The sequence below is a fragment of the Acinonyx jubatus genome, chromosome B4 (assembly GCF_027475565.1).
Source record: "Acinonyx jubatus isolate Ajub_Pintada_27869175 chromosome B4, VMU_Ajub_asm_v1.0, whole genome shotgun sequence".
In the NCBI taxonomy this organism is placed as follows: domain Eukaryota; kingdom Metazoa; phylum Chordata; class Mammalia; order Carnivora; family Felidae; genus Acinonyx; species Acinonyx jubatus.
In genome coordinates this window covers 68,506,935-68,529,096 of record NC_069387.1, presented here as the reverse complement: position 1 = coordinate 68,529,096, position 22,162 = coordinate 68,506,935, and the positions used below count along the sequence as shown (strand labels likewise).

The window sequence follows — 22,162 nt, the reverse complement described above, 5'->3', positions numbered from 1 at the left end:
AGCACACTATTAGTCTGTGGAACAGAGCTCAAAAAACAATGTGCTATATATTATCGGGCTGTCTCTACCACTATACAAATGTGCATCAGGCTTTATTGATATTTGTCATCAAGTGAGATTTTAAATACAACTTGGAATTAACTCAGTGGACTGGCCTTTTTTTTTTCATTGTATTTTTCATTGTATCATATGTTTAATTTTTAATTGCATACCCAATGTGAGGCTCAAACTCACAACCCCAAGATCCAGAGTCAGATGCCTCACAGACTGAGCCAGCCAGGCGCCCCTTGGCAAAGCCTTTTATATACTCAGTCCCCATTACCCCAAGATCAATTATTACAATGGAAAGGCAGGACTAGTACAGCCTGCTGAGAACCAACTTCAGTGAAGCTAACTCTGAAATACCATTTGCATTAATTTGAACCAAAGGTAAGCTGCTAACAAAAAACCAATAATGTGGCTTAAACAGTGAACACGTTTATTCCTCTTTCACCCGACAGTTCAGTACTCCATGTGGTCATGTAGGGATCCAAGTTCCTTCCATCTTGTGGCTCTGCAGCAAATCAAGGCTGAGTTGCTATTGCTACTACTTTGGGAAGGAATAGAGAGAGACTACAAAGGAGCACATCCACTGTCCTAAGGGTCCCAGCCCAGAAGAAGAGGTACTTCCACTCAAATTCCATAGGAATGGACTCAGTCACTTGATTACACCTAACTGCAAGGGGGAACACAGCAAATAAAATCCTAATTAGCAGTCATGTGACTCAATTTCAACTCCATTACATGAAAAGGGGGAGAAAAGATTCTGCTAACTGCCTTAGTTACTATTACTAGTCTTCCTTCCTCCTCCCACTCCCCCACCTTTTTCACTGAATTGAACATCAGTGCTCTCAAGAGAAAATGCAGGAAGGAGACGGTAAACGTACTATGCATAACCCACAAACCCTCATCTGGCAAGCAGAGTGTGCCAACCTGAGCATTACAGCTGTCAAGCCACCTGGGTGGCTGGATGCCCTCGACACTGAATACAGTCTCCAAAGTTGTCACCAAAGAATTGTCAGAGCCTTCTTTGGAGTTTAGGGTCCCTTGCAGGAAACTCTGAAATGAAGCTGAAACCACTATACAATGTCTGGGGTGCAAGCAGAATCCTTTCTGAAGGGGAGCTGGCCTGCCCTTTCTTCGAGGTGTTCTGGATCTATAAACTGGCTCAGAGTTGGTAAGCGGCTGAGAGGCTGTGGGAAATTAGTGTTTTGGGCAAGAATAAATACAAAGGTAATATCTTCAAAGAGAGTATTTTCAAATGTCATTCTTGAATGAGTAGAAGAAAAAGGATAAAGCTAAAAACATTCAAAATCATTCTGTTAACCAATCTTTTCCTAAATTTGTCCCCTAACATCTTTCCCAACCGGCTTCAGTCATACAGGCTTCCATCTTTCCCTGTACCATTCTCCTCTTCCTAGACTTCTATTACTTCCCCTTTTTTGCCTGAATAAGTCCTATTTCTCCAAGACCTATGGTCAAATGTCACTTCTTTTGTGAAGTGTCAAGGAATACAAGTAACTACAACATTCCAAACTGTGCTAGGAACCAGGTCCCAAAGACACGGTTCCTCCAGAGGTTCCATAAAAAGGTTAAGATTTTAATCCTACAATTCCCTGAAACGCAGATTCATAATTACACAATTACTGAGCACTTCTGTGTGTTCAATCTTATCTCATTTAACTGCTTGCTCAGATATCAACACTCCTTAAGTCACCAAAGTTAATAATTTCTCAATTCTTCCATCCTGCTGCTGAGTGGGTGAACTGAACATTGAATAATCTTGCAGTAGGGAGTAATAAAAATCTACATTTCAGGAAAATACTTTAAGCCTGTTAAAGAGAAAAAAAAAGACAATCCAATTATTTAAACCTGGTTGCTTTATTTTGCACTTTTAAAATTCACAAAAAGCTTCACACTATCTGCTTTCTCCCTGTTGATCATCAAGGCTTTATGGTAAGACAATGAAAATTTTATCATATCAGCTGGGCATACTCAAAAACAATGGATACTTTACAAACAAATTAATCAAGAACATTTTGTAAAATACACACTCTCGTACACATCTGAATTCAACTATCCTAAAACTGGACTTTAAAAAGCTGTCAAAAACAAACAGAATTAACACTGACAAGCCTACCAGAATAACGTTGATGGCAAGCTATAAAGAGCTTTAAATGTTGAATATAATTTGGGGAAAGGAGAGAAGAAGAAATTATCTGTTGAACCTACAATTAAATGCATCTGTAAGCAAAACCTCTAGCTTAATGAATTTCTAGTTTAAAGAATTTCAACAGAATGAACAACTCATTTGCCTTGATGGTAGTTTCTTAACTTTTATTTTTAAACATGAAACATCTTGACTAAAGAAATTGAATCCTGGACTTAGAATATTTAAGGAAAAGAAAAACATGGGGGTAGGGGAGAACCAAGATCAGTACTTTCTTAGTCTTTTCTTTCTAAAGTGGGTAACAAAATCACTGTTCGTAATTAGGAAAGAATACCAGAGGTGATATGTAGGGTTTAGTTTTAGCTTATGTACATCTAAATGGCAAAAGTAAGAGTTCAAGGCAGTCTCATATAGGAAATTTAAGAAAAATAATTATGTTCAATTAGTTTTTACATTTGTGGAATGAGACAATACATATTTTGAGGCACCCATATAGGATCCACCAAAATTATTTGTACTGCTGATTCCACTTTTAATGTAATTTTTATCTACTCTGGGGTAGCTCTTTAGATAATATCAATATAAGCCACTAAAGATAATGCCAGAATTCAAGTGAGAAGAGAATGGAAATGGAAAGAGGGATGGGAGGATAATGAAACTGGGTAGTAATAACAAGCATGATTTTTAAGGTTTCCTAATGCCACAGAAATACATATTTTGGCTAAATGCCACTGGGCAGCTGGAAGTGATCAGGAAATGAGTGGAATATCCTAATGGTCCCAGTTAGATTTTTAAGTAACCCGTGATTTGGATGGCTCACTCATGGAGAAATGTTTACATAGACTGTTTGGTGAGGGGTAGTTGTGCTGGGCTTACTGCCTACTCTGCTTTGTTTCTTTAAAGAACACTTTTGAGGGCTAACAATCCCTAAAAAGGGCAACACAACAAAGATCTTGTTACAACTACAAACAGATATAAATAAAGGCATAATGTGATTAACAAAGGAATCGGTAAATGGTTTGATCGTGGATATGGTATCAATGACCTTTTCTTGAGATGGGAAATATGGGCCTGGGAAAAAAATGAAATTCCACTACTTCATCATATTCGAAATTTTTCTATTTCAATGATAAGTATTTATTTATTTATTTAGAGCAGCAGGCAAAAGTTTATTAGAGTATAAAATCAGAAAGTAAAAATAGTATGAAAGCTCTCTTTACAGAGGGGACATTGGAAAGTGAATGCCTCTCAATTAGAAGTTTTTAAAGAATTCTCAACTTGAAAATAGCTCTCATCTTTCATCTCAAATTGCCCCTTCTCTTAGTTTTACATATGATATTGTTTAAGACTCAGACATCTGTGAGACTGGTCAGGAGTTTCAGGATTATTTTAATAGAAGACATTGAGTTGATTTACTTGGAAAACAGGATTTTACTATGAGGTCTTTTTAAGATTTAAGTGCTCTATTTTATCATAATGGGAATTAATCTTAAAGCAAATATTCTGTAAAATACTGGAGTATTCAGTTTATTTGGACAGTATACTTGAACATATTAAAAGTTACAAAGCCTAAAACAAGCAAGCAACAAGTCAATAAAATCACAACTCAGAATTCTAACATTTTCACATGGTATCACTGACTATGAAATGCAAAAAGACTATTAATGTTTAAGTGGAATGATCTCTAACCTATAAATTACACTATGTGACCAAAACAAATGATCGCATACCGAAGACTACAGAACATGAGCTGTTCTCCAACACTGCTTTTTCAAAGCTTGAAAAATTAACTGACCCATCATTTTAGGGGGATAAAAGGTAAGTATGGATTAGGAGGCTCTACATGTGGATTTAAAAAATTCTAATTAAAATATCTTAAACTATTTTAGATGTTTATTTGATATCGGAAATGTGGTCGACTATCATAAAGTATTTCTCTTCATCACAAAAATTCTATATATTAAGGATTTACACAATCCAAAAAAAAAAAAAAAATCTAGAAACATTTTTTTGCCTGAGCAATTTTCTAAAAAGGCTCTCCAAAATCTTGACTAGAGGTGTCATACTCTGCAATGAAATGTTTGAGTTCCTCAACACACCTCTCACCTATTTCATGTAAATTCTGTCTCAATGCAAACTGTATAGACTTTTCTAATGAAGGATCTTTTTCAATCAGCATTTTCACAACCATCCCGAAAGTTTCACAGTCTTGTCGGTAAACCTAGAAAGGTGAAAATACATTGTGGTTAGCTAAAAGTAAAAATAATTAGCCCAACATTGAGCTAATGCAGTTTGCAGAATTACGATGCTAAATTCATAAAGGGAGACACAATATAATTGAACCTTCCTCACCCTTGAGTAGTTACTACTGTCAGATGCTATGTAAACTTCTGAGATTTGCAGATAATGAGTAGAAAAACATTGATATACCACGTCACTGACTATAGAAGTTAGGCATGGCATTTGTCAGCATCAGGCAGTACACTAAAATGACATCAAAGAACAAAGGCTTGCTAGGTAAGGCACATTCATGGCTTCACTCATTTGCTTGTTTGGAAGAAAAAAGTTTCTGAGCCCTAACTTTGGATTATTTGTTTGAATCATGACCAGATAACAAATTCAACAACAAACAACAAACAAACAAAAAGACGAAACAACAAACAAACAAAAAAAGACAAAAAGTATCTATTTGAAAAAACTTTTCAGGGTGCCAGGGTGGCTCAGTTGGTTAAACGTCCAACTTCAGCTCAGGTCATGATCTCACTGGTGGTAAGTTGGAGCTCCACACTGGCCTCTCTGGGGAAGCACAAAGCCCACTTTGGATCCTCTGTCCCCCGCCCACGCCCTCTCTGCCCCTCCCCCATTCTCTCTCTCTCTCTCTCTCTCTCTCTCTCTCTCTCAAAATAAACTTTAAAAAAAGTAAAAAAACAAAAACAAAAAGACCTTTGCAAGTTCTATTTAACCACAAAGTCACCAAGGCAGAGTTAAGATCAAAACAATGTTAAACACACAAGTTCATGCATATGTATACATGTGTATGTATATATAAACACACACATATATATATATATACACATGTGTATACATGCATATAAATTTTCTACCTCAATATGTATTTTTTACTTCAGTATGTACATATAATCCTTTCCAGTGACAATGAGATATTTTTCCTTGTCCAAAAATTGCTAAGTATTCTCCCCAGTAAATATCATTTCCTTAATTTGTAGTCACAAAATGCAATTTAGATTTCTTTGCTATTTTCCATACTATGTAATTCATGTATTTAAAGAAAAATTACAATTAAGTATCCATGAAAACTAAGTGAAATACAAATTATCTGATTTAAAAGAACTGTTACATGAATTTTAATTTTTCTAAATTTAACAAAAATAATCAATATATCATGTTTATTCTCTGCAAAAGGATTTTTTTTTTCATTTTGAAAAACTTTAGAAAGAAGTGATTTGAGACATTTGGCTTATGCGTTTTTATTCCTCCAATGATCACTACTAGTTGTTGTGGTAGTTGCTGTTATTATATTTTAAATGTCTGAAATATTTTTCCCCTTAAAAATAGCTATTTAAAGAAGAATATTTAATTCTGACTTAGTGCCAGGTTGCTGAATTATACTAAATTCATTTCCTTGCTCTTAAAACCATTCCACAAGCCCCAAGGAAATTAAAAGAATAAGTTCTTCAATGAACACAGAACAGCCCCCCAACACGCATGTTTTTCTAAATAGTGATGAAATATACTCATAGTAGCCATTAAATTTAATTCAGCTATCTAAACAACCATTTATTCCAGTTTATCCTAAGGTTTATGTGGCCCGGAATTGATATTACTACTCTAACAAACCAACTGAGAGAACAGTACACCATTCACATGATACTATATGTGATGGCAAGGCAATAGAGCACTCTGGCTGGTTTAACAAACACATAGTACCGAAGTCAAGCCAATGCAGTCCCCATGGGGGAAAGTCAGAACCATGATGTTTCAGTCTTAGTGGAGGTAAATTCCTTACCAAACCAGTCAGCCCACATAATAACAGCATTCTAACATCAACCACAGGCCTCAGCAGACCACTTTGTGGGTGGCCTAAATTTTACAGGCTTCTTTATAACAGATGTAGTAGATGAGGATAATGTTACACTGAATTAACCTGCAGATTCTTTAATGTAAATCCATTTTACCTAAACTGTAACTCTTCATTTAGTATATTTACTGAACATAAATATGCTACACATTTGCATATCAAAGATAAAAACACATTAAAATGTGTTTATGCATTTATTTAAACTGTAAACTACTGTCACTCTGGAGACAAGATAATACAAGCATTTAAAGACTATTTTCTTTTTTAATTGTAAGTCCTTTTTGAATTATTCATTGAAACAGGCAAATTTTTGTACGTTAGCTGACGAGAACAACCAGAACTGCCCAAAGCAACATAATTCTCTATGAAAGGGGAAATTTTCTAAAAGACTGTTTAAAATGTACTGGTTGGATATTGGACAGGAAATAATTAGTTTTTTGTTAAAGGAAGAGCCTCACCCTCCAACATTTTATAAATAAAATTCACAACTGTCAGAAACCTATTTCCGAAATCTGTTCCACAGTAAACTCAATCCCAAACAGGAAGGGTGTAGTTATCTGTAGGAGAGTTTGTTTGCTTATGGTCCCTAGCTGGAAATGCATTAATAATCTTCAAATCTGATATCTACAGGCCACACAGGAAGATTTTTTTGTTGTTGCTTTTTCCCCTGATTGAACCTCATTGAAATGGGAAGCAGGTTAAAGTATGGGTGGGGTTTACATAAACTACATAGAAATGCAGTTAAATTTGCCAGGGTGATGAAAACACTACCCAAATGCGGTTTCTCACAGTACTTTATTATAGTGGCCTGTGATAATAGTTAAATTCTTACAACGTATTCCTAGGAGTAAAGGAATATGACAAAATAAAACTACCAAGGCTTTTTACTATTAACTACGCTGTCCAGTGACTGGAAGAATAGTATCTAGCAGGTTTGTTCTATCTGTAATTGCTCATAATGACATAAAACTCCCTAAAATGTATTATCATTTAGTCCTTACCTTTGTGTCCACAAAGAGAGAAACCAAAAATTAAGTCAATATAAATTGTTAGGAGAATTTTCATTTCAGACAAACCATCTTTATCATTTGTATTCAAGTTCTCTAAGAGCACTTTGGTGGAATGGTAAAAATTACAGAGTTGTGCTATCTAACACAGTAGCCACTAGCCAGCCACAGGAGGATATTTTTGCAGATAGGATTATGTTACAACTTTTGGATAGGGAGATTATCCTGGATTATCCAGGTGTGCAAAATGTAATCACTTGGAGTCCTTTAAAAAGGAATGAAGAAGAATCAGAGAAAGAGAGGAAATGTTACCACATAAACAAAGGTTGAGTGATGCATTTTAAAGATGGGAGAAGGAGCTATCAGTCCAGGAATGCAAGCAGCCTCTAGCCACTTACTGGTCTTTACCAGCAAAGAAACAAGAGTCTCCCCAAGAGACTCCAGAGGAAGTGCAGCCCTGCAGATACCTTGATTGGCTCCTGGTGAAACCCATTTTATACATTACACATTCTTCTCAAGCTTACATGAAACATTCACCAGGACAGACCAGATTCTGGGCCATAAAACATACCTTAACAGATTTTAAAGAACAGAAATCATACCAAGTATGCTTTTAGATCACAATAAAATTAAATTAGAAATCAACAGAAAGTAGCTAGAAAATCCCCAAACATCTGGAGATTAAACATACTTCTAAAATCACATGGATCAAAGAAGTCTCAAGAGAAATTATAACATATTTTGAACTCAATGAAAATACAACTTATCAAAGTTTGTGAGATGCAGCAAAAACAGTACTTGGAAATTTACAGCATTAAATATATTTAGAAAAGATGAAAGATACAAAAGTAATAATCTAAGCTAGGAAACTAAAAAAAAGAAGAGGGAATTAAGCAAAGAGAATAAAAATTCCAAATTCTGTTCTAGCAGAAATCCATGAAGGTGAAAACAATAAAATAGAAAACTGAATGAAACCAAAAGCTGGTTCTTGGAAAAAATCAAATTGATAAATCTCCAGTCAGGCTAACCAAGAAAAAAGAAAAGACAAAACTTATTAATATCAAAATTGAAACATGAGTCATCACTACAGATTGATCTCCTGGACGTTAAAAGGATAATCAAGGAATATTATGAATAACTCTATGCCCACTAATTTGTTAACTTAGATGAAATGGACCAATCTCTTGAAAGACACAGTCTACCAACACTCAAACAAGGAGATACAGATAATTCAAACAAGCTTACATCTATAAAAAAATTTAATTAGCAATTAAGCTTACAAAACAGAAAGCACTAGGATGAGATGGTTTCACTGGTGAATTCTACTAAACACTTACGGAAGAAATGATACCAATTCTCTACCAACCAAAACCAGACAAAGACATTACAACAAAGGAGAATTACAAACCAGTCTCTCAAGAACATAGATACAAAGGAAAAAAAAATCCTTAATACGATATTAGCAAATCCAAGAATATATAAAAATAATTATGCACCACAACCAAATGAAATTTATTACAGGCATGTAAGACTTGTTCAACATCTGAAAGTGAATTAATGCAATCCATCACATCAATAAACTAGAAAAGAAAAATCACAGGATCAGAATACATGCAGAAAAGGCATTTGACAAAATCCATTGCAAATTCATTTGTGACAAAAACTGTTTGCACACTAAAAAAAATAAATATCTATAAAACTTAATACAGAAAATCTACAAAACCCTAAAGCTAACATTACAAAGTGAAAAAGTGAATGCTTTCTTTAATAAGGAACAAGACAAGGATGTCCCCTTTTATCATTCCTATTCAACATTGTACTGGAAATCCTAGTTAATGTAATAAGACAAGAAAAGGAAATGAAAAGTATACCAAGAGAAAGAGAAATAAAACTGCATTCACAGATGATATGATTGTCTATAAGGTCCCCAAACTGACGAAAAACCTATTGGAACTACTAAGTGCTTATAGCAAGGTCACGAGATTCAAAGTTTACATACAAAAGTCTACTGCTTTCCTATATACCAGCAATGAACTATTAAAATTTGCAATTAAAAACAGCACATGCAAACACATGTACACACACAAAGTATAAATTTAACAAAATATGTACAAGATCTATACGAGGAAAACTACAAAACACTGATTAAATAAAAACAAAAAAGATATAAACAGATATATTCTAAGATCATGGATTGGAAGACTCAATATTGTTATGATATCAGCACTTCCCAGCTTGATCTGTAAATTCAGCATAGTCGCTATAGAAATCCCAGCAAGTAATTTTGAGGATAATGACAAACTGACTCTAAAGTTTATATGGAAAAGCAAAAGACCCAGAATAGTTAACACAGTGTGGATGAAAAATAACAAAGTCAGAGGACTGACACTTAGTATAAAGTCACAGTGATCAAGATGACTTTAAGTCTTACTATAAAATCATAGTAATCTCAACTGTAAGGCATTATCAAAAGAAGACAAATAGATCAATGGTAGAGAATAGAAAGCCTGAAATAGACTCATACACATATAACTAATCTTTCACAAAGGAGCAAAGGCAATTCAATGGAGAAAGGACAGTCTTAAATAAATAGTGTTGAAACAAATGGGTAATCTAGATATAAATCTTAGATATTCCAAAAAAATTAACTCAAAATGGATCATAGAGCTAAATGTAAAATGCAAAACTATTAGTACTTCAGCTAGATAACAAGAAAAAAAATCTAGATGACACCAAAAGCGTGTTCCAAGAAAAAAAATCGTTACACTGGATTTCATTAAAATTAAAAATTTCTGCTCTGTGAAAGACACTATTAAGAGAATGAACAAACTACAGACTGGGAGAAAATCTTTGCAAAACAAATATCTAACAGAGTACTGGTATCCAAAATACACAAAGAACTCTTAAAACTCAAAAATAAGAAAACAAACAACTTGATTTAAAAATGGTCAAGGGGACATCAAGGGATGGTTCAATTAGCTGAGTGTCTAACTCTTGGTTTTGGCTCAGGTCATGATCCCAGCGTCATGGGATCAAGCCCCACGTAGGGCTCCATGCTCAGTGTGGAGCCTGCTTGAGATTCTCCCTCCCTCCCTCTGCCTCTCTCCCCCACTTGTGCATGCTCTCTCTCTCTCTCTCAAATAAAAAATAAACAAATAGATTAATTAATATAAAAAATAGAAACGGGCAAAAGATCTGAACAGACACGTCACCAAACAAGACATCTGGATGGAAAAGAGGCATATGAAAGGATGTTCAATATCATATGTCATTAGTATACTGAAAATTAAAACAATGAGATGAGATACCATTACACATTTATCAGAATGGTTACAATCCATAACACTGATGACCCCAACTTCTGGTAAGAATGTTAAGGAACAGAAACTCTCATTAATTGCTAGTGGGAATGCAAAATGATACAGGCTACTCTGGTAGACAGTTTAGTGGTTTCCTACATAGCTAAACTTAAAATCCAAGCATATGATCCAGCAATGGTGCTCCTAGTTATACCCCAATGAACTGGAGACTGTGTCCATGCAGAAACCTGTATACAAATGTTTACACCAGCTTATGCATAACTGCCCCAAAACTGGAAGCATCCAAGATGTCCTTCAGTAGATGAATGGATAAACTGCGAGTCGTTCATACACCAGAATAAATTTTGGTGATAAAAAGAAATGAGCTATAAAGCCACAAAAAAGAGGAACCTTAAATGGTTATTGTTAAGTGAAAGAAGTCAGTCTAAAAGGCTACCCCATGCTTGATTCCTACCACATGACATTTTGGAAGCTGGCAAAACTATATGAACAATATAAAGATCAATGGTTGGTAGAAGGGGAAGCAGTAGGAGGATAAATGGTGTACATAGCATCTTTAGGGTGGTGAAACTATTCTGTGTATTGTATATAAAATCATATATTTTTCATTTGTCAAAATTCAAAGAACTATATGACACAAGAGTGATCACTAAAGCAAACTATGGACTGTAGTTAATAATTATGTATTGGTACAGTTGTGATTGGTGAACCAGTATCACAGAAATGCAAAATGCTAATGAGAAGGGAAGCTCAACGAGGGAGTATATGGGAGCTTTCTTACAATTTTTATGTATACCTAAAACTGCTATAACAAATAAAGTCTATTAAAATAACAAATAAAGTCTATTAAAGTTTTTTTTAATCACACAAATGAAAAAAAAGGGGGACAGTCACCTCGTCCAGTCTCAGTTTCAGGACCTACAGACCTGAGTATGCAGTTATAATGATTAAATGAAATAATAAAAAGCACTCAGAATAGTGTGCCTACTATATGGGAAGCATTTATGTTAGATATAGAGATGCTGATGATGAAAGAGAAGAAACATCTGTTCTGTCTAGAGAAGGGAGTATTAGAAAATGGTACTGATTCTTTGAACATGAGATGTTCACTCGAGGAAAACCAGAAAGAGGAAAAGGAAACATCATTTTGGGGAAATTCAATGGGCTTGGCATAGCTAGAGTGGTGAGTGTATTCACTCTCAAAGTAGATCATGAAGAGCTTTTTTTCCCAAAAGTTTAGACCTCAACCTATAAATTGGCAAATAGCAAATGGGGAAAGAGCTACAAGGAGGAATTGGATCCTTTGGATGTATCAGGGAGAGATAATGGCTATCAACATCAAGGGCTTGTGAGAGCCTAGACAATGAATGTCATGTGATATGCTAAAGAAAGGTGACATTAGAGGCTTTACAGTAATTAAGAAGCAATACAGATATAATAATGTGAAGAAAGATAAGTGGAAGGTTTAAAACTTTTACTTATTTCAAGAGAGAGGGTATTGGGAAGGGGAGATAAGCTCAATATCTAGTATGTAATTGAGGCACTTGTCAAGAAGTGGAGTCTGGACTTCAGGAGAAAAAAACAGAGGAGGAAAAAAGGGAGGGATGGAGAAAGACAGGGAAGGAAAGACTAAGGGTGGGGGGAGGAGAGATCTTTAGCACTAATGCCAGCTAAGACCATGGGAGTTCCTTGAAATAAGGAGTAAGTTCTTTCTAGCTCCAATGTCTGATAGAAAGTAGATAATTCAGTGGGGTGCCTCAGTGACTCAGTAGTTGGTTGAAGTGTCTGATTGGCTCAGGTCATGATCTCACAGTTTGTGGGATTGAGCCCTGCGTCGGGCTCTGTGCTGACAGCTCAGAGCCTGGAGCCTGCTTCGCATTCTGTGTCTCCTTCTCTCTCTGCCTCTTCCTCGCTTATGCTCTGTCTCTCAAAAATGAACAGATGTTAAAAAAAATTTTTTTTAAAGTAGATATTCAGTACATGTTGAATAAATAGCTAAAGTCTGCTCTGAGAGCAAAAGACAGCTAGAGTAGACATCTAAAAGCACCGATATTAGGGTGCCTGGGTGACTCAGGTGATTAGGCGGCCAACTCTTGGTTTCAGCTCGCAGTTCATGACTTTGAGCCCCACATCAGGCTCTGTGCGGACAGTGAGGAGCCTGTTTGGGATTCTCTCTTTCTCCCTCTCTCTCTGCCCCTCGTATGCTCGTGCTCTCTCTCTCAAAATAAATCAACTTAGAAAAAATTAAAAGCACCAATATCAGCCAAAGGAGAGACAACACGGAAGACTAAACACGAGAAGAGAGTGAAAGCACAGGTGCCGAGAAAAACATTTGTAAAAGAAGGATGTAATCAATCAAATGTCAGAGAAAAATCAAAGCAGCTGACAACACAGACTGATTAGACTGGGAAACTAAGGGGCTGGCTGGTTAGCTGCAAGAGCAGTTTACTGGCATGGTGGAGATTAGAGAGCTGTGCTGTCCAATACAGCAGCCACTAGCCATATCTATTTATAGTTTAGTAAGATAAAAAATTTCAGTTCCTCAGTTCCTAGTTCTATTTCAAATGCTAATGGCTACCATACTGGACAGTGTGAATATAAAAAATTTCCCTCAACACAGAAAACTGTACTAAGCAGTGTTAATACAGAGGATTGAGAAATGGAAAAAAAAAAAAAAAGGTAAAGATGTAGTGGTAAGTGCTGACCTGGTAAATTAAACAATATATATTTGTAATTACTTCTACCATTATAGTGTACACAAAAGCTTACCACTTTTAAAGGAGCACTGTGAAATATAATAATTAGGATGTGTAAAATGTTCTACAATCTTTTGATGAAATGTGTATAAAAATGTGAGTTAAAAAAAGAAACTCCAATTGAGGGTTAACATAAGAGGAAACATTCATAATGTCTAATGTGTTGATGAGGTCAGGAAAAAATAACAGCATACTGATGTTAAATACTGAAGACAAATTTAAACCCTTTAATTTGGGTCTATAGTAATGTAGAAGGTGTCAAAACTATTGTAATCTATGTTGCTGCTTGTGCTATATTAATAGAAAAAGTATCTTTGAGACTTCCTCCTCAAAGTTGCAGCCCCAGTGGCTCTTAAAAGCACAGCTCCTGAAAAGAACACTGGTGGTTGCTAAGAAATGCATTATGAACACATGGATTAGATCTCAACTGCCTGCATTCAATACGTAGGTACAATTGTTACAACCAAATAAAAGTAACTCCAAAATTAATGATAAAGTGGAATAATGCTACAAACTCTTAGCAACCACTGTTTGTAAAATTCTCATCCATAAATACAGATTTATAAATGTATAGGATTCAAAGATTAATACTTAATTTTTTTTACCATTTCTAGCTTATTAATTCTTTCAATCATAATACACTAAATAGACAAAAATAAATGAAGTAATTCCACAGTCTACACAATCTTTAACAATGCCAAAAGCAGATCTCAAAGAGATTAGATATAGGAACTAGAAAAATCTCAAATTAATAACAAACGGAAAAAGTTGCAAAGGAAGTATGTGAAGCATGATGCCATTTATACATGTTTTAAAAAGTTTTAATTTAGGTACATACACATATATACTAAAAACAGAAAAACATACACAAGAATGACAACTCTAAGAAGGAAAGGAGTCAGCAGGGATCTGAGACAGGCTTTATATCTGTAATATCTTATTTCTTTAAAAAGAGAAAAAAGCCACAAACAATGAACTCTACTTAATGACATGTTGCTGAAGTATATAGGAAATAAAGTGCACTAAGATTTGCAACATACTTTGACATGTATCAAAAAATAAGATGAATCACTGGATGAATACAGGAATGGATAGTGACAAAGCAAATAAAAAATGTTAATTATAGAATGTAAATGATGAATGTACATGTGTGCACTTTATAATTCCTAATATTTAAAAATTGTTCATAATAAAATGTTAAAGGGGAAAGAAATCTAAAGCAAAGTAGGTCCAATAGTGGGCATAAGGTTCTGATCATCTCAGCTTATAAATGAAGATAGATCTGTTTTGCTTGGACCCTGGATAATGACAGATATTAATGAATCTGTAAATGCAGATATAAATTTGAACAACAGATAACTGTGCCTGCCAGCCAACTAGAAATCACCTACTATGTGCAAGGCACTAGATTTGGTCACTAATATAACACACCCTGCTCACAGACATTAAATTCTAGTAAAAAAGAGTAATACATTTACAACAATCATAAGATAAGGCAAAATACAGTGAATGTCACAAAGAAATACAAAGTATAATAATTCCAAAGGAAAGATCATAACAAGCAGAGAAAGAGGAAGGATTAAAAGCACTGAGACAGTGTTGGCTATTGCAGGCAACCTGGAAGCTTGGAAATAAAACTGCATAGTAAGGGCGCCTGGGTGGCTCAGTCGGTTGAGCGTCCAACTCTTCATTTCGGCTTGGGTCATGATCTCACTGTTTCATGAGTTCAAGTCATGGTTTGAGAGATCTAAGAGGAGCAACCTCCATTCATCCAGTTACCCTCTGACAGGAGAGATCTGTCAGTAGGAGCAACGAAGCTAAGTTATTTCCAAAACCCCCTTGACTTCCTCCCAGTTGATCTTCGGCAAAGGAGGCTGGAGAGAATCCAATATTAAGGTTGCTTTAACTTGTGAAGATGCAGAAAAATGACTCAGAACCTAAAAGTTTTAACAGTTACCAAGACCAATCTTTAAGTCCTCAGAGAGGGATTGCTATGTAGGAAAAATTCTAGGAGAATGGGAAGGAACCACTTCTATGACTAGAAGTGGTTATGGGTTACAATTTTAAAGGGTTTTCTGTTTAATAGCATTTAAAAATTCCTGGCATATGACTCTGGAAAACAGTATGGAAATTCCTCAAAAAATTAAAAATAGAACTACCCTACGACCCAGCAATTGCACTGCTAGGCATTTATCCAAGGGATACAGGTGTGCTGTTTCGAAGGGACACATGCACCCCAGTGTTTATCAGCACTATCAACAATAGCCAAAGTATGGAAAGAGCCCAAATGTCCATCGATGGATAAAGAAGATGTGGGGTGGGTGTGTGTGCTGAAGAGAATCCAATATTAAGGGTGTGTGTGTACACACACACACACACACACACACACACACACACACACAATGGAGTATTACTTGGCAATCAAAAAGAATGAAATTTTGCCATTTGCAACTACGTGGATGGAACTAGAGGGTATTATGCTAAGCGAAATTAGAGAAAGACAAATGTCATATGAATTCACTCATATGAGGTATTTATAGAAGATGGCAGCGTAGGAGGACGCTGGGCTCACCGCGCGTCCTGCTGATCACTTAGATTCCACCTACACCGGCCTAAATAACCCAGAAAACCACCAGAAGACTAGCAGAACGGAGTCTCCGGAGCCAAGCGCAGACGAGAGGCCCACGGAAGAGGGTAGGAAGGGCAGCGAGGCGGTGCGCGCTCCACAGACTGGCGGGAGGGAGGCGGGGCGGAGGGGCTGCTCGCCGGCCAAGCAGAGCCCCCGAGTCTGGCTGGCAAAAGCGGAGGGGCCTGACGGACTGTGTTCAGACAGCAAGCGCGACTTAGCGTCTGGGAGGTCATAAGTTAACAGCTCTGCTCAGAAAGCGGGAAGGCTGGAGGACAAAGGGAGGGAGAGCTGCTGAGCCCCCGGACGACAGAGCTCAGTTTGGTGGGGAACAAAGGCGCTCGCCAGCGCCATCTCCCCCGCCCATTCCCCAGCCAAAATCCCAAAGAGAACCAGTTCCTGCCAGGGAACTTGCTCGCTCCGCGCAAACACCTAACTCTGTGCTTCTGCAGAGCCAAACCTCCGGCAGCGGATCTGACTCCCTCCCGGTGCCACAGGGCCCCTCCTGAAGTGGATCACCTAAGGAGAAGCGAGCTAAGCCTGCCCCTCCTGCCCCCGTGCACCTTGCCTACCCACCCCAGCTAATACGCCAGATCCCCAGCACCACAAGCCTGGCAGGGTGCAAGTAGCCCAGACGGGCCACGCCACCCCACAGTGAATCCCGCCCCTAGGAGAGGGGAAGAGAAGGCACACACCGGTCTGACTGTGGCCCCAGCTGTGGGCTGGGGCAGACATCAGGTCGGACTGCGGCTCCGCCCACAAACTCCAGTTATACACCACAGCACAGGGAAGTGCCCTGCAGGTCCTCAACACTCCAGGGACTATCCAAAATGACCAAACGGAAGAATTCCCCTCAGAAGAATCTCCAGGAAATAACAACAGCTAATGAACTGATCAAAAAGGATTTAAATAATATAACAGAAAGTGAATTTAGAATAATAGTCATAAAATTAATCGCTGGGCTTGAAAACAGTATACAGGACAGCAGAGAATCTCTCGCTACAGAGATCAAGGGACTAAGGAACAGTCACGAGGAGCTGAAAAGTGCTTTAAACGAAATGCAAAACAAAATGGAAACGACGACAGCTCGGATTGAAGAGGCAGAGGAGAGAATAGGTGAACTAGAACATAAAGTTATGGAAAAAGAGGAAGCTGAGAGAAAGAGAGATAAAAAAATCCAGGAGTATGAGGGGAAAATTAGAGAACTAAGTGATACACTAAAAAGAAATAATATACGCATAATTGCTATCCCAGAGGAGGAAGAGAGAGGGAAAGGTGCTGAAGGGGTACTTGAAGAAATTATAGGTGAGAACTTCCCTGAACTGGGGAAGGAAAAAGGCATTGAAATCCAAGAGGCACAGAGAACTCCCTTCAGACGGAACTTGAATCGATCTTCTGCATGACATATCATAGTGAAACTGGCAAAATATAAGGATAAAGAGAAAATTCTGAAAGCAGCAAGGGATAAACATGCCCTCACATATAAAGGGAGACCTATAAGACTCGTGACTGATCTCTCTTTTGAAACTTGGCAGGCCAGAAAGAATTGGCACGAGATTTTCAGTGTGCTAAACAGGAAAAATATGCAGCCGAGAATCCTTTATCCAGCAAGTCTGTCATTTAGAATAGAAGGAGAGATAAAGGTCTTCCCAAACAAACAAAAACTGAAGGAATTTGTCACCACTACACCAGCCCTACAAGAGATCCTAAGGGGGATCCTGTGAGACAAAGTACCAGAGACATCGCTACAAGCATAAAACATACAGACATCACAATGACTCTAAACCCGTATCTTTCTATAATAACACTGAATGTAAATGGATTAAATGCGCCAACCAAAAGACATAGGGTATCAGAATGGATAAAAAAACAAGACCCATCTATTTGCTGTCTACAAGAGACTCATTTTAGACCTGAGGACACCTTTAGATTGAGAGTGAGGGGATGGAGAACTATTTATCATGCTACTGGAAGCCAAAAGAAAGCTGGAGTAGCCATACTTATATCAGACAAACTAGACTTTAAATTAAAGGTTGTAACAAGAGATGAAGAAGGGCATTATATAATAATTACAGGGTCTATCCATCAGGAAGAGCTAATAATTATAAATGTCTATGTGCCGAATACCGGAGCCCCCAAATATATAAAACAATTACTCATAAACATAAGCAACCTTATTGATAAGAATGTGGTAATTGTAGGGGACTTTAACACCCCACTTACAGAAATGGATAGATCATCTAGACACAGGATCAATAGAGAAACAAGGGCCCTGAATGAGACATTGGATCAGATGGACATGACAGATACATTTAGAACTCTGCATCCCAAAGCAACAGAATATACTTTCTTCTCGAGTGCACATGGAACATTCTCCAAGATAGATCATATACTGGGTCACAAAACAGCCCTTCTTAAGTTTACAAGAATTGAAATTATACCATGCATACTTTCAGACCACAATGCTATGAAGCTTGAAATCAACCACAGGAAAAAGTCTGGAAAACCTCCAAAAGCATGGAGGTTAAAGAACACCCTGCTAAAGAATGAATGGGTCAACCAGGCAATTAGAGAAGAAATTAAAAAATATATGGAAACAAACGAAAATGAAAATACAACAATCCAAACGCTTTGGGACGCAGCGAAGGCAGTCCTGAGAGGAAAATACACTGCAATCCAGGCCTATCTCAAGAAACAAGAAAAATCCCAAATATAAAATCCAACAGCACACCTAAAGGAAATAGAAGCAGAACAGTAAAGGCAGCCTAAACCCAGCAGAAGAAGAGAAATAATAAAGATCAGAGCAGAAATAAACAATATAGAATCTAAAAAAACTGTAGAGCAGATCAAAGAAACCAAGAGTTGGTTGTTTGAAAAAATAAACAAAATTGACAAACCTCTAGCCAGGCTTCTCAAAAAGAAAAGGGAGATGACCCAAATAGATAAAATCATGAAAGAAAATGGGATTATTACAACCAATCCCTCAGAGATACAAACAATTATCAGGGAATACTATGAAAAATTATATGCCAACAAATTGGACAACCTGGAAGAAATGGACAAATTCCTAAACACCCACACTCTTCCAAAACTCAATCAGGAGGAAATAGAAAGCTTGAACAGACCCATAACCAGTGAAGAAATTGAACCGGTTATCAAAAATCTCCCAACAAATAAGAGTCCAGGACCAGATGGCTTCCCAGGGGAGTTCTACCAGACGTTTAAAGCAGAGATAATACCTATCCTTCTCAAGCTATTCCAAGAAATAGAAAGGGAAGGAAAACTTCCAGACTCATTCTATGAAGCCAGTATTACTTTGATTCCCAAACCAGACAGAGACCCAGTAAAAAAAGAGAACTACAGGCCAATATCCCTGATGAATATGGATGCAAAAATTCTCAATAAGATACTAGCAAATCGAATTCAACGGCATATAAAAAGAATTATTCACCATGATCAAGTGGGATTCATTCCTGGGATGCAGGGCTGGTTCAACATTCGCAAATCAACCAACGTGATACAACACATTAACAAAAAAAAAAGAGAAGAACCATAGGATCCTGTCAATCGATGCAGAAAAGGCCTTTGACAGAATCCAGCACCCTTTCTTAATAAAAACCCTTGAGAAAGTTGGGATAGAAGGAACATACTTAAACATCATAAAAGCCATTTATGAAAAGCCCACAGCTAACATCATCCTCAACAGGGAAAAACTGAGAGCTTTTTCCCTGAGATCAGGAACACGACAGGGATGCCCACTCTCACCGCTGTTGTTTAACATAGTGCTGGAAGTTCTAGCATCAGCAATCAGACAACAAAAGGAAATCAAAGGCATCCAAATTGGCAAAGATGAAGTCAAGCTTTCGCTTTTTGCAGATGGCATGATATTATACATGGAAAATCCGATAGACTCCACCAAAAGTCTGCTAGAACTGATACATGAATTCAGCAAAGTTGCAGGATACAAAATCAATGTACAGAAATCAGTTGCATTCTTATACACTAACAATGAAGCAATGGAAAGACAAATAAAGAAACTGATCCCATTCATAATTGCACCAAGAAGCATAAAATACCTAGGAATAAATCTAACCAAAGATGTAAAAGATCTATATGCTGAAAACTATAGAAAGCTTTTGAAGGTAATTGAAGAAGATATAAAGAAATGGAAAGACATTCCCTGCTCATGGATTGGAAGAATAAATATTGTCAAAATGTCAATACTACCCAAAGCTATCTACACATTCAATGCAATCCCAATCAAAATTGCCCCAGCATTCTTCTCAAAGCTAGAACAGGCAATCCTAAAATTCATATGGAACCACAAAAGGCCCCGAATGGCCAAAGTAATTTTGAAGAAGAAGACCAAAGCAGGAGGCATCACAATCCCAGACTTTAGCCTCTACTACAAAGCTGTAATCATCAAGACAGCATGGTATTGGCACAAAAACAGACACATAGACCAATGGAATGGAATAGAAACCCCAGAACTAGACCCACAAACGTATGGCCAACTCATCTTTGACAAAGCAGGAAAGAACATCCAATGGAAAAAAGACAGTCTCTTTAACAAATGGTGCTGGGAGAACTGGACAGCAACATGCAGAAGGTTGAAACTAGACCACTTTCTCACACCATTCACAAAAATAAACTCAAAATGGATAAAGGACCTGAATGTGAGACAGGAAACCATCAAAACCTTAGAGGAGAAAGCAGGAAAAGACCTCTCTGACCTCAGCCGTAGCAATCTCTTACTCGACACATCCCCAAAGGCCGAGGGAATTAAAAGCAAAAGTGAATTACTGGGACCTTATGAAGATAAAAAGCTGCTGCACAGCAAAGGAAACAACCAACAAAACTAAAAGGCAACCAACGGAATGGGAAAAGATATTTGCAAATGACATATCGGACAAAGGGCTAGTATCCAAAATCTATAAAGAGCTCACCAAACTCCACACCCGAAAAACAAATAACCCAGTGAAGAAATGGGCAGAAAACATGAAAAGACACTTCTCTAAAGAAGACATCCGGATGGCCAATAGGCACATGAAAAGATGTTCAACGTCGCTCCTTATCAGGGAAATACAAATCAAAACTACACTCAGATATCACCTCACACCAGTCAGAGTGGCCAAAATGAACAAATCAGGAGACTATAGATGCTGGAGAGGATGTGGAGAAACGGGAACCCTCTTGCACTGTTGGTGGGAATGCAAATTGGTGCAGCCGCTCTGGAAAGCAGTGTGGAGGTTCCTCAGAAAATTAAAAATAGACCTACCCTATGACCCAGCAATAGCACTGCTAGGAATTTATCCAAGGGATACAGGAGTGCTGATGCATAGGGGCACTTGTACCCCAACGTTTATAGCAGCACTCTCAACAATAGCCAAATTATGGAAAGAGCCTAAATGTCCATCAACTGATGAATGGATAAAGAAATTGTGGTTTATATACACAATGAAATACTATGTGGCAATGAGAAAGAATGAAATATGACCTTTTGTAGCAACGTGGATGGAACTGGAGAGTGTGATGCTAAGTGAAATAAGCCATACAGAGAAAGACAGATACCATATGGTTTCACTCTTATGTGGATCGTAAGAAACTTAACAGAAACCCATGGGGGAAGGGAAGGAAAAAAAAAAAAAAAAGAGATTAGAGTGGGAGAGAGCCAAAACATAAGAGACTGTTAAAAACTGAGAACAAACTGAGGGTTGATGGGGGGTGGGAGGGAGGGAGGGGAGGGTGGGTGATGGGTATTGAGGAGGGCACCTGTTGGGATGAGCACTGGGTGTTGTATGGAAACCAATTTGACAATAAATTTCATATATTAAAAAAAAATGAATTCACTCATATGAGGGCTTTAAGAGACAAAACAGATGAACATAAGGGAAGGGAAACAAAAGTAATATAAAAACAGGGAGGGGGACAAAACAGAAGAGACTCATAAATATGAAGAACAAACTGAGGGTTACTGGAGGGCTTGTGGGAGGGGGGGATGGGCTAAATGGGTAAGGGGCACTAAGGAATCTACTTGTGAAATCATTGCTGCACTATATGCTAACTAACTTGGATATAAATTTAAAAAATAAATAAATAAAATAAATAAAACAGCATCTATATTTAAGTAAATATTTCTATTAGC

At 37.3% G+C, this 22,162-nt stretch overlaps 1 protein-coding gene across 9 annotated transcripts in view; it reads right to left on the bottom strand.

Moving 5' to 3' along the window:
• Nucleotides 1-1,901: 1,901 nt before the first annotated feature.
• The window catches only part of PPHLN1 (periphilin 1), a 142,893-nt gene continuing 122,632 nt past the window's right edge, over nucleotides 1,902-22,162 (bottom strand). For all 9 annotated transcript variants that reach the window (XM_015075946.3, XM_027035922.2, XM_015075943.3 and 6 more), the window contains one exon: nucleotides 1,902-4,430. In XM_015075946.3, coding sequence (XP_014931432.1) covers nucleotides 4,236-4,430 — 195 coding nt within the window. In that variant the 3' untranslated portion in view covers nucleotides 1,902-4,235. The remainder of the gene's footprint in view (nucleotides 4,431-22,162) is intronic.